This window comes from Mixophyes fleayi, chromosome 3 (assembly GCF_038048845.1).
Source record: "Mixophyes fleayi isolate aMixFle1 chromosome 3, aMixFle1.hap1, whole genome shotgun sequence".
NCBI lineage: Eukaryota > Metazoa > Chordata > Amphibia > Anura > Limnodynastidae > Mixophyes > Mixophyes fleayi.
The window spans coordinates 81,514,434-81,525,614 of NC_134404.1; the positions used below are offsets into that span (position 1 = coordinate 81,514,434).

Genomic DNA, 11,181 nt, shown 5'->3' on the forward strand with positions numbered 1-11,181 from the left:
CTTATCAGTCATTTACATCCATTGTTTCCCTAACAGGTAATTAAAGCCTAGGCAGTCAAAAAGTATTAAAATTAAAACATTAAAAAAATGGGGATGTGCAATCATCATTTGATTCATTGCTTCTGGTTACATTAATACAATTGAATTAAGCATTGTTTAGGACATAGTTGGCGATGTAATTTACAGCCAGCACAGTTTCCTCAGAAGTGGCTTTGATCTGAGATTCAGGGAGAGCAAAACCATATCTTCCAGTGTCACGGAGCTCGAAGGTGAAGGAGTATTTAATACCTGTGTCATAAGCCCAGTCATCAGATCCTCCGGCAGCAAGGTCTGTGGTACATAGAATTAATTATTTTTTCAAGAGAATACTACACGGTTGCATATATAATAAAATCACCTTTGCATTTTTAGTGGGAAAATATTTTTGTGGAACATATCATTACACAAAGTTTTAACTAAACATAATAAATAAATAAAAATTTAAATAAACAGCCGAGATCTTAGTACGCTTTAATTTGTATTTGCATTGTCAAGCTGGGATATAGAGTTATTTAAAACCAAGGTTTTAAAGCATCTTTATAACTTTTCATTGCACCTCTAATTTCTACACTATCCTTTTATATGCAGTCACATATTTTATGTCCAGATCAATGTACGACCAGAACTGTCCAATTGGGTTACACAGATATGTAGCCAATGGGAAACATATGCTGTGTGTGGCTAGCTTAAAGGCAGTACAAGTTGTAAGATAAACAGAGCAGGACAGGTTGTTGACATCTGCAATATAAACTGGTACAAGATATAAAAATAACAACTTACAGATTGTTGTACCTCCTGCACCGTAAGTGTATTGTGTTTTATACAAAGCAGTTAATGCAGCAACTGCGCCCTTGGCAAGATTGTTCTGAAATAAACATAGGTTCACTTATGTTAGGCAAATACATTTTCATAACTGAAATTTCAGATCTATAATGTTTAGATACATCTCAGAAAAAACACAACTAAATTATTGCCATTTCTTTTGCTTTCAGTATGATGTTGTTATTACTAGAAGACACTTTTTTTTTGCGATTATTAACTCCTTCTAATCTAAGTTTTTACCATCTGTGTCGGTTACCAGCCTTTTTAACAGATTCATTTTGGAAACCTTTGGCAAGTGGTTAAACTTGTCTCCACTTTGCTATCTCTATTCCTTATTCTTGTTATGAGTTACTTTTTCTGTCTGAAAAGAACATTAAAAACTACTCACAATATAACGACCCTTATCCACTGACATAAATATGTTTTTACTAGATTTTGTTAACACGTAAACGGGCTTCGACATGGAGTTATTGATTCCAGTGACCTCATGCCCACTAGCATTTGCTCTTGAGGTGGGTAGTGTTTGGGCTGCAGAGTGAATGCATTGGGGGGGGGGGTTAAAGGAGTGTCCTCCCTTCAACCCACCCACAAGTGCTCATTACCAGCGCATGCTAATCTATATCCCTGCAGTTACTGCCTAATCTAGTGGCTTTAGGATGATTTAGCAATATATTTTCAATAACACTTTAGAAGAGATCTAGTATAGATCTTCTAGTATAGATCTAGTCAGGGCCGGATTAAGGAAATGGAGGCCCCTGGGCTAAGGGGGCCTCCATTCCCCCGTGAGGGCCCCCCTGTGATCCGAGCTTCCCCCCCCCGGTGAGCCGAGCCGCCCCCAAGGAACTTACTTCCTTCTCCTGGCATTGCAGTCCTTCCCCGGCGCGCTGTACGCTCTTTACTGAGGAGATCTCGTGAGAGTGAGACTCACGAGATCTCCTCAGTAAGGAGATTACAGCGCACTGGGGAAGGACCGCAGTGAAAGTGCTCAGCAGCATTGATCGCGTCGGGGACGCCCCCGACCCCGACCGTTCAATACTACTGCTGAGCACTTTCAAGGGTCCCCTGATGCCCGAGGCCCCTGGGCTGTAGCCCAGTTAGCCCTAGGGTTAATCCGGCCCTGGATCTAGTATAGATCTTCTAGAAGGCAAATGGTAATATAATGTTTAATATTCCCTATCTTCCCATTAACTAGTAGCATGGACTAATGCCAAAAGCAAAGGATACAAGCAGCAGTTTAATACAATTTGAAAACACTGATATACTCTACATATACATTTTTAATCACGGAGCTAAAAGTAAAAAAGCTGAAACAAATATGCAATTAGAGTATATTGTGCCATTATATGGCTCATCATTACAAGTTTCTGTTTTGTTTGTATGATTATTTTATTTAGTTTAATAATTTTGAGCTCCATAAAAAAAGCACTGTAGCGGAATGTCAGCGCTAATAAACACAATTCCAGTTGCTGTAGTAATGAATCATTATAATATATCACATGCAATATAAATTGTATTTTATATACTCACCAGTTCGTTGTGATCCTTAGCAAGACTATAGGTGTAGGAGTAGGGGAACAGCAACATCTGAGAATAGGAGTGAATGGTCAGGTAGGCCTTGATAGAGGAAAGATTGCTACGGATAAAGTTAGCAAGAGCTTTGGTTTCCTTCTCAGATTCAGGGGTAGTGCCGCAATATGTTTCGTCGCAAGCTCTTGAAGAAGCACCAACAGCTGAATAATGGAAAAGATAGTATTTATTTAATTAAGCAATGCTGTGTAAATGAAGGCAGTATTGGCTGCATATGAAAATCAGAGAAATTTCTTGCGTGTGTGGGGTGAGGTAGAGAATAATATTATTGCTGAGTGAAGTTATTTCTGTGTCACTCCAAGTATACTGGCTCCGGGACACTTTTTAAAATATCCATTGTGGTAAAACGTATTAATATCACCACAACTTCGTTTCTCACAAGTGGACTTTAAAACATATACTTTTTCTAGCCCTCTGGTTCCACATATTTGTAAATCATATTTAAACTTGCATATGTATTCTATTTGTAAGTAGTTAAAATGTCTGCATGGTTTTCTTATTCTGCAGACTAGTTCATTGTTTCAGCCTAGGCAAAAGTATTATTGTCCACCAGTCCTGTATGAATGTACATCACACCAGGAGGTCTCATGTATTAAGATAAGGATAAGGTCCACAGATAGAGCTCTATGTTTAATTACAGAGGACTGCATTGTGTATTTAAATGTAATGTGTCTGGATAGTGATCGCTCCTGTTCAAACAAACTCTGCTGTACAGTCACAGAACAATACTTGTCCTTAATTATATCAAGAGTAGCTCATCTGCTTCCCCTTTGTCTGTATGTTTACCTGTGAAAAGGTAAACACAAAAAAGGACCAATTAGACAGGTCCCAAAATTGCTGAGGAGGTCATTTTTGGACTTAAAATAAAGCTCCAGAGGACAGCAAATTGGCATTTACTACCCAGTGATAGCTGAAGTCAGGCTGACGTTGGTATCCAGATCTCTGCCCTGGCAGGAAAGGTACAATCAGTCCCTGGAGTACTGCCTTTGCTCTGACCTACCTCTCCAGGTCTTGGGGAGCTGTGTGTCCGCCAAAAGCGGAGTGACAGTGACTCAGGACCACTGCCTTGCTGGTAGCCTTAAAGGAGAGGGGGGGAGAAGCTTGGATGGATAGACAGCAGACCCTGAGAGTGGCTAGAATACTGGTGAGGTGTTTTCATTATATCCTGTATGTTGTCTGTGCCAGACTGTAGTGTTATTTGCTGCAGGTTATTATTTAAAGATGTTTATTGCTGTTTGGTGCTACCATTTTGTTAAATAAACTATTATTATTATTATTATTATTATTATTTATTTTATTTCTGATATTTGCCTGGGTGACTTTGAATCTTGCATAGGTACCGGGTAGGCCAACTGTGCGGCATAGAGGCTACATTAAACCCGGTATCATCACATCCATGTTGGTTGAATGGCATCACCATTGCAAATCGAAAATAGCATAAAAAAACTGCACATTTATTGGGGGTTGTGGCTTCAGAATCACGGCTCTCCCAGATTGAAGATGCGTAATATTTGAGACCTGCCTTTTAATATATCTTCTTTATATATAAAAAAGAAGAAGTTTGTTTGTTTGTTTTTTTCTCTGCTTGTTGGCGGATATCTTCGACACCCCTGCACCGATTGGGATCAAAGCAATGCAAGCAGATCCGGTTGGATCCTGGCCAGGTTTTAAGGAGGTTAGGGACCCGGTTGGAACTCCCATTGGTGTATGCTGGGCAGAGCTTTGACTCATGGAGCTTGTTCTGAGACTTTCATTGGGTAGTATTGTACGAAAATTTCACAGACTGGTAACATTGGATCCCAGAAGACATATTAGGAGGTTGAGGTCACAGTCAGACCTCCCGTTGGTGTACGCTGGGCAGAACTTTGATCTGGGGGGCCTGTTCTGGGCCTTTCACTGGATGGATTTGGATGACATTTAATATAAAAACAAAAACGACACTGGTCAGCCACTTAAAGGGTGTGTTGAAAGAGCTGCTAAGCTGCTAATTATTTTTTAAATGTGAACAGTTACATCCAACTCATTGATAACTTAATCGCTTGAACATTTTAACCCAGGCAACGCTGGGTACATCGGCTAGTATGTATATATGTATATATATATATATATATATATATATATATATATATACTGTACTTCTACAGGAAGGGCTGCATATGACAGTTTTGTATGTTCAAATATACCTTTTCATGGATACTTATTATGTCTAGGATTCCTCATATGCACATTGAAAATACATAGATCTACTTACTGCACCATCCTGCATTGAAATTTCTGTTTGGATCTGTACCAACGCAAGTGCTGCCACTGTTAGGAGAGCGTGTCTTTCTCCACATACGGTTCTAAAGACAACATATCGGAATTTAAAGACTTGATCTGTAGCCACTATAGAGGAACTCCAACTAATGTTGCAGTATAACACTCCTTACATTGGTCCAGGTGTAAGCGTAGCCATCAACGTTCAGGACTGGGAGAACGTAGAAATCCAAGTTGTTGAGAAGATTAGTAAATTCTGCGTTTGAGCCATAACCGTTAACAGCCTGTAATGAAAAAATTAATTTTGTCATCCAGGACATGGTATTGCTATTTTCTTTCATTTACAGGTCGATGTTTCTGCAGAGTTATTGTATGATGTGAGATATTGCAGAGTTTATGTTATCTGCTACAAGAAGATGCATAACTTTTATGAAATGTACATTGACAATGTTCATTTTGTTGTGTGCATTGCATAATTCGAAAGTAATGAACAGGTGAATAATTTCATGACTGTACCTAAGTGTCAACATCTGTTTGAATATTGGCACACAGTGTTAATCCTTACAGTATATGGATTTTTTATACCTGCTCTTCATGAGGTTTTGTTCATGTTTTACAAGTTTTATATGAAGACACAATATTTATAGAAACAAATATGACTATGTGTCTGCTGGAAATAATTATAGTTGAGCAACAATATATGAATAAACCTTAGAAAAGCTACAAAAATTCTGTTGAAAATTAACACATTGGGACATGGGACATTTATTAGAGCATAACATAGTTCTGTACACCAAAACTGTACTGGTATCTAATCTTGTTACTTACCTCTTTCACCCACCACTGGCAAAATGCAATGCTGACCCATTCTCTTGCATGGAATCCACAGTCGATAAAGACTGCCTTTTTATTTGCTCCGCTTCTCCCTACCTTTAATGAAAGTAGATAACTGTCAATACTTTCCAATAGCCAACCACATTAAGCAGGATGATCATGTTCGCAGTAAAAAAAAACTATGTACAAATAATAGATTGGACATTATTTTTTTAAAGAAGAATCTACCTTGTTATTATAGTTAGCTCTTGTCGTAGTTGTGGTTGATGTGAGTATCACCAAGTATAAAGGAGGTATAAAAGAGGTATAAAGAAGGTTTTTAATACTATTCTCTTTAGTGAGAAAGGCAGCAATCTTTAAAAATGTACCCTTATCTGTGTCTACTGGTTCCTTAGAATAGGTACATCACAGAGGCTAATGTGCATAGGTAATGGTTACACTAGCTAATCCCATAAATGTGATATTCTTTCTTGCTTGCTTTCTTAGACCATCCATATAGCATGCAAGTGATGCTCATTATAGTTGTACAGTGATGAGTGTTTATACATATTGTGATTACCTAACTGGAAAACATGCACCAGATCCTACTGCATTAGATCCACCCAGTCACATATACTTCCACTTTAGTGCAGTGTAGCTAGAAGGCACTTGAATGTTTTTGTAATGTAACTGCTGAAATAGTTTAGAATGAAATTACCTTGAGTAAGTAAATAGGACGACCCTCATGTGAGGATCCAATCTGGGAACGAGACACAAGACTTGGGTTCCCGGCAGCAATGTTGGCGGACCAGGCATTGATCTATTGTGAAAACATAGTTTTAGTGAACACAATAATAATGATTTATCTCCTGTGGTGGTAGAGCTGTGGTAGATAATCATACCGTGTCAAGATCATTGTACTTCTCATAGCTGTGTACTGCACGGATATTGCTATCGCGCTGCTTTTCCAAAGCATCCTGCAGGTCATCAATTATAATTCTTTGGAGAAAACACAACATGGGTTTAGCCATATTCTAACATAATACAGTGTCATTTATGGCATCATGGATGTTTGATACATTGTACAATTGCAAATGTGTTACAGAAATAATTAAAGATGTAGAGTAAGCCCAAATGAGGTAAGAGAGAGAGAGAACCAACAAGAAAAAGAGGGAAAAGCAGATGGGTAGACATTTAGGGGATATTTTTCAATGGACAATGATGTTATTGCATCATCCAATACATGAAAAGGGTTTTCTCATTCTTGCTAGGGGCAACATATTTAGCAAGTATTGCAGAGGAACTCTCAGCATGGTGAAAACAGATCAAAAGCAATTCCATAAAATATATTTAAAAAAAATTAAATTTTAAAAATAAATTCAATCTAAAATGTACAGACTTTAAAATATCTGCATTATATTTCTATCCGCTTGTTATATTTGTCAATCAAACTATGACTTTTATAAGGTGTTAGCTCCAAAGTTCAACGTACGCATAGGGCATTCCACTTTGCTCAATCATGGCCTGAACGTCAAAGGACACATGTCTTTCAGCACGGAAGTCGGCATTTTTGCCTTCTACCACAAGGTCCACAGAATCAGGAACCCAGAAGTCAAGCTAGAATAGAAAATAAATATTAAGGCAAAGATTTTTGCATGTATAACTGGAAAAATTGACTATAAAATATAAATTGATTGTTGAACCATTGCATAAAATTATACTGCAAGCTATAAAAACAAACAAGAGACCTGTATTGACATTTGCATAATTGATTGCATTCTCTTTTTATAACAAATGGTATGGTGCTGGTATGGTTTCTCTAATGTATGATGCTTGTGTATTAATGTACAGAAAATGAGCAGTTTCAAAACACATATGAGACTCATCTCAATGAACCTACCTACAGTGTACATTAGGTGTGAATGCCCATTTGATTCTCAACTCATCATTTGTGAATCAATGTATAAATATCTAATCATAACATTTTTGCATCAGTAAAGAAATAGAGATTATTTTTGTCTCATCCTTATCAACAGATTATGAATTACTACACATTATGTGTGAAAGCTCAAAATGGATTATGAAAAATTCATGTAGGCCATTCCAATGGTTTAGATCAGGCCTGTCCAACCTGCGGCAATCCAGATGTTGTGAAACTACAAGCCCCAGCATGCTTTGCTGGTAGTCAATCAGTTGATAGCTGGAAGGGCATGCTGGGACTTGTAGTTTCACAACACCTGGAGGGCCGCAGGTTGGACAGGCCTGGTTTAGATCATCTAGGTAGCTGGTTTATGTACAATGTTGTTATGTCAGTATACATTTATTTATGCTAATCTGTTAAATGTGACAACGGTGCTCAGTAACTAATAGAGCCTGTATAGTACTGTGTGCTTATCTTAAATATTACTGAGTGCACTTTTGTAATCTGTGGGCAATGTGGTGTGTACACATATTCAGGAATAAATAGAGTATTGACTGGTATTCTTTTCCCACCCTGGGTCAGTGACTAAATCCTACTGAAAAAGAGATAATTAAAAAATATCAACGTTCCCCTTTACTTTCCCTACATCAATGTTTTACTACCTACCCGCAGTTAACATTTGTGTACTAACAAGGAATATGAGAAGTAGGAAACTGGTAATGAAACAGTCAGTACTGAATTACATGACTTCAGTGTTGCTTTGTGAATTATTGTTGTTTTAAGCATACAAGGACAGAGGAGCTTGAAGTTTGATTTAGAATTCAGATGAAAGAAGAGTACAGTACACATAAAGCATGAAGGTTAAAACAATAGAGGTTATTTTTAAATAAAACAATGTAAAAACTGTAATGAATCTCAACAAAGCCTCTAGGTATTCTAAAAAGTTTTTAAGGAAAAAACGAACCAACACGATAGAGTATATATATGATATAGCTACAACAAATCGATGATACTTGAACATTATTCTAGTTTTGGTATACATCCTTTGTTACCTAAGATATAAAAGTTTCTTAAAGCACAGAAAGCCACTGTATAAGGGTTACTTGCAAACTGCAAAATTTGGGGGGTGCAATTTGTCAGCAGAAAAAAATGTGCTTGGTATAAAGAGTACAAATTGCACTTTTAAGTTAATTTTTACCACTTTAGAACCACCCATCCATAAATATCATCTATCCCTAAAGTACTGCTCAGTTTATCTAGATGTAGGTATTCATTTCAATCATGATAAGAGGATATCTGTGGGTAAATAGATGAAGTAGTGGATTCTGCAAATCGCTGATATTCGGTGACTTTGCATTGGAAATTTAAAACGGCAATCGCTTTCAAGGCAAAACTTGCCTTGAAAGTGATTGCCGTTTTAAATTTGCTCTGCAAAGTCGCCGAATATCGGTGACTTGCAGAAACCGGTACTTAATACATTTACCCCCTGGATTGTCTTTACTACATAGGTTTAAATCTATTTATAATATTGCTCCAAGTTTGCCAATAAATGTGCTTTCCCATTTCAAATGTGCCTGAGAGGTGTAAAAGGCATCCAATTAAAAGTATAGATTAATAGACTAGCATGTTTTCTCCTAGCACTTGTGAAAGAAGTGCTTCTAAGAGGAGAAAAATGTTCTGTGCACCCCACCAAACAGGAACTTGCGCTAAATGCATCTTGCCCCACCCCCCTTAAATTTAATTAATCGCATCCAGTAGAATTAATTCCTGCTTTAAAGGTGGGTGCATAAATAATGACATATGTGCACCTGGACCACACTCAGCACACAATATACTGATGTGCCCTGCTCCTGCCATAAGAAGATGAAAATTTTGCAAGTTGCTTAAAATTGGCACATTCATATTAAAACAGCACAAAACGCATGAATTGGAGTAATGCATTTTTGAACTTTTATAAATGCCACTTTGTATAAATATACATATACTATATTGTATGTTTGGTAATTCTGATTATATTTAGCACCAAATGATGTTTAGAACCACTCTTATTAAAAGTAAAAGTAATGGGTGTGATTGAATCACATAAGTTATCTATTACAAATTGGCAAATGTAAAGGACATTTTCTCTTAGATTTTGCTAGCAAAGCTATAGGCTAAGAAATTAATGTGTGAACAATCACTGAGATGCGATATTGTCCACTAAAAAATAGACAATAATAATCCTGCAATACATATTTCCTTAACTAATATACAATGAGACACAATAGCATGTGAACCAAAAGTAAACTAACTATAATGTTCTATTTTATTTGTGAGCCAGTGATACATTTCAGTCCAAGCTGAACATTGTGCCCTGGAGACCACCAGTTTCCCCAGAGATATTAATGCTAGACACAGTTTGCAGCTGTAATTTGCAACTCAATGGAAATTTAAATGTTTTTCAAAACCTGTATGTTACTTATAACCTCAAACATACTGTAATTAACGGGTGGGGTACGGTAATCCGAGCATTGGGATACTGATTACCACCAGTAATGGACAGCTATGTGTAATGTTCATGTAATTGTAAAAATTGTGATATATACTACAAGTACATGATACCTGCAATAGACTCTTCCTGAGTCTAATAGCTGTAATCTGGCACTGGATCATGATCACAAGATGATAAAACTAGGGCAAAATACTGAAGATTATGGCAATTATTAACCTGATGATCATTAAATGACTGTGGCTCATGATCACTGGTTTCATGATGACCATGGCCAATAGCTGCAGATTATGATCATTATAGATGTGATGACCATAATCACTCGCTGACTAAGTATAATGACCCTTTGCTGGATGATAATAAAGACTTGTTGAGAATCATGATGACCACTAATGATATGCAAATCATGATCACTACAAGGCTGACTAAGGATCAGAATTCCTTTGTGGCTGGGGATCCTGACTACTAGATATCTCAGAATGACTTCTAGATGTCTCAGTATACTGATTATGACCACTAATGTAAGACGTTCATAAGTGAAGCAGCTCTAAAACAGACATATGCTTATAGCCTACATACTGATTAAACATATTAATTTAACAATCTAAAGCACAATTGATATTATTTCATATGATCATACGTTTGCATTTTCGGCCAAGGATCTAAGGAGCTCTACATGTTGACGATTCTGTGGAATCACTCGAAAAACTTTCTCCCTTAAAATAATAATAAAAAAAAAACATTAGGACAATTTAAAGTATTTCTGTTTCCTTAAAAATAAATAAAAGATAAATGCTTTCTTACCCATAAAAGTTTCGAGGTTCAGCAGATACTGCTGCAATACCCACAAAAATGAGTAGGGTCCACATGGTTGCGATGTAAGGGATAGTTAGCTGTGTTTCCCATTTATATAAGTTGGCCAAATTGATTTTCTAGTTTATGATTTGCAGGAAGAGTCTCTATGCTCACTTTTTTCACGTGTGATTAATTATAGCACTGGCCTTGTTGTATTTACCCAATGACTTGTTTTTGTACACCTGTGTATTAATATTTCATGGCCAACGTGTGGAAATAGAGCAGTAGTGATAGTGCTCACAGAATGTATACACCTTTTTACCTTTACTGAAATGTTTGATGAGCACCGAACACAATACTTTTATATAAACTTTATTCAAGTTTTGAATGTTCAAATTAATTATTATTATTAATAATAATAATTTTATTAAAATACTTTATTATTAAGCTGTTTATCATC

At 36.8% G+C, this 11,181-nt stretch overlaps 1 protein-coding gene across 1 annotated transcript; it reads right to left on the reverse strand.

Moving 5' to 3' along the window:
- On the reverse strand, positions 1–10,795 carry CPB1 (carboxypeptidase B1). Its single transcript, XM_075200545.1, has 11 exons — positions 10,731–10,795; positions 10,567–10,642; positions 7,010–7,134; positions 6,420–6,516; positions 6,236–6,337; positions 5,533–5,634; positions 4,878–4,988; positions 4,700–4,790; positions 2,389–2,591; positions 820–904; positions 1–330 (listed from the first exon to the last, which is right to left on the reverse strand). Exons 1-11 carry the CDS (start codon positions 10,793–10,795, stop codon positions 146–148), a joined length of 1,242 nt encoding a protein of 413 aa, XP_075056646.1. The 3' UTR covers positions 1–145.
- Between the last annotated feature and the right edge of the window lie 386 nt (positions 10,796–11,181).

Excerpts from the sequence above, each read along its gene's own strand:
- CPB1 (XM_075200545.1), bottom strand. The coding sequence starts at position 10,795 with ATGTGGACCCTACTCATTTTTGTGGGTATTGCAGCAGTATCTGCTGAA. Across the intron at positions 7,135-10,566 it reads CCTTGGCCGAAAATGCAAAC|CTTGACTTCTGGGTTCCTGA; the intron begins GTATGATCATAT and ends TTTCTATTCTAG. Across the intron at positions 6,517-7,009 it reads CAAAGTGGAATGCCCTATGC|AATTATAATTGATGACCTGC; the intron begins GTACGTTGAACT and ends TTTTCTCCAAAG.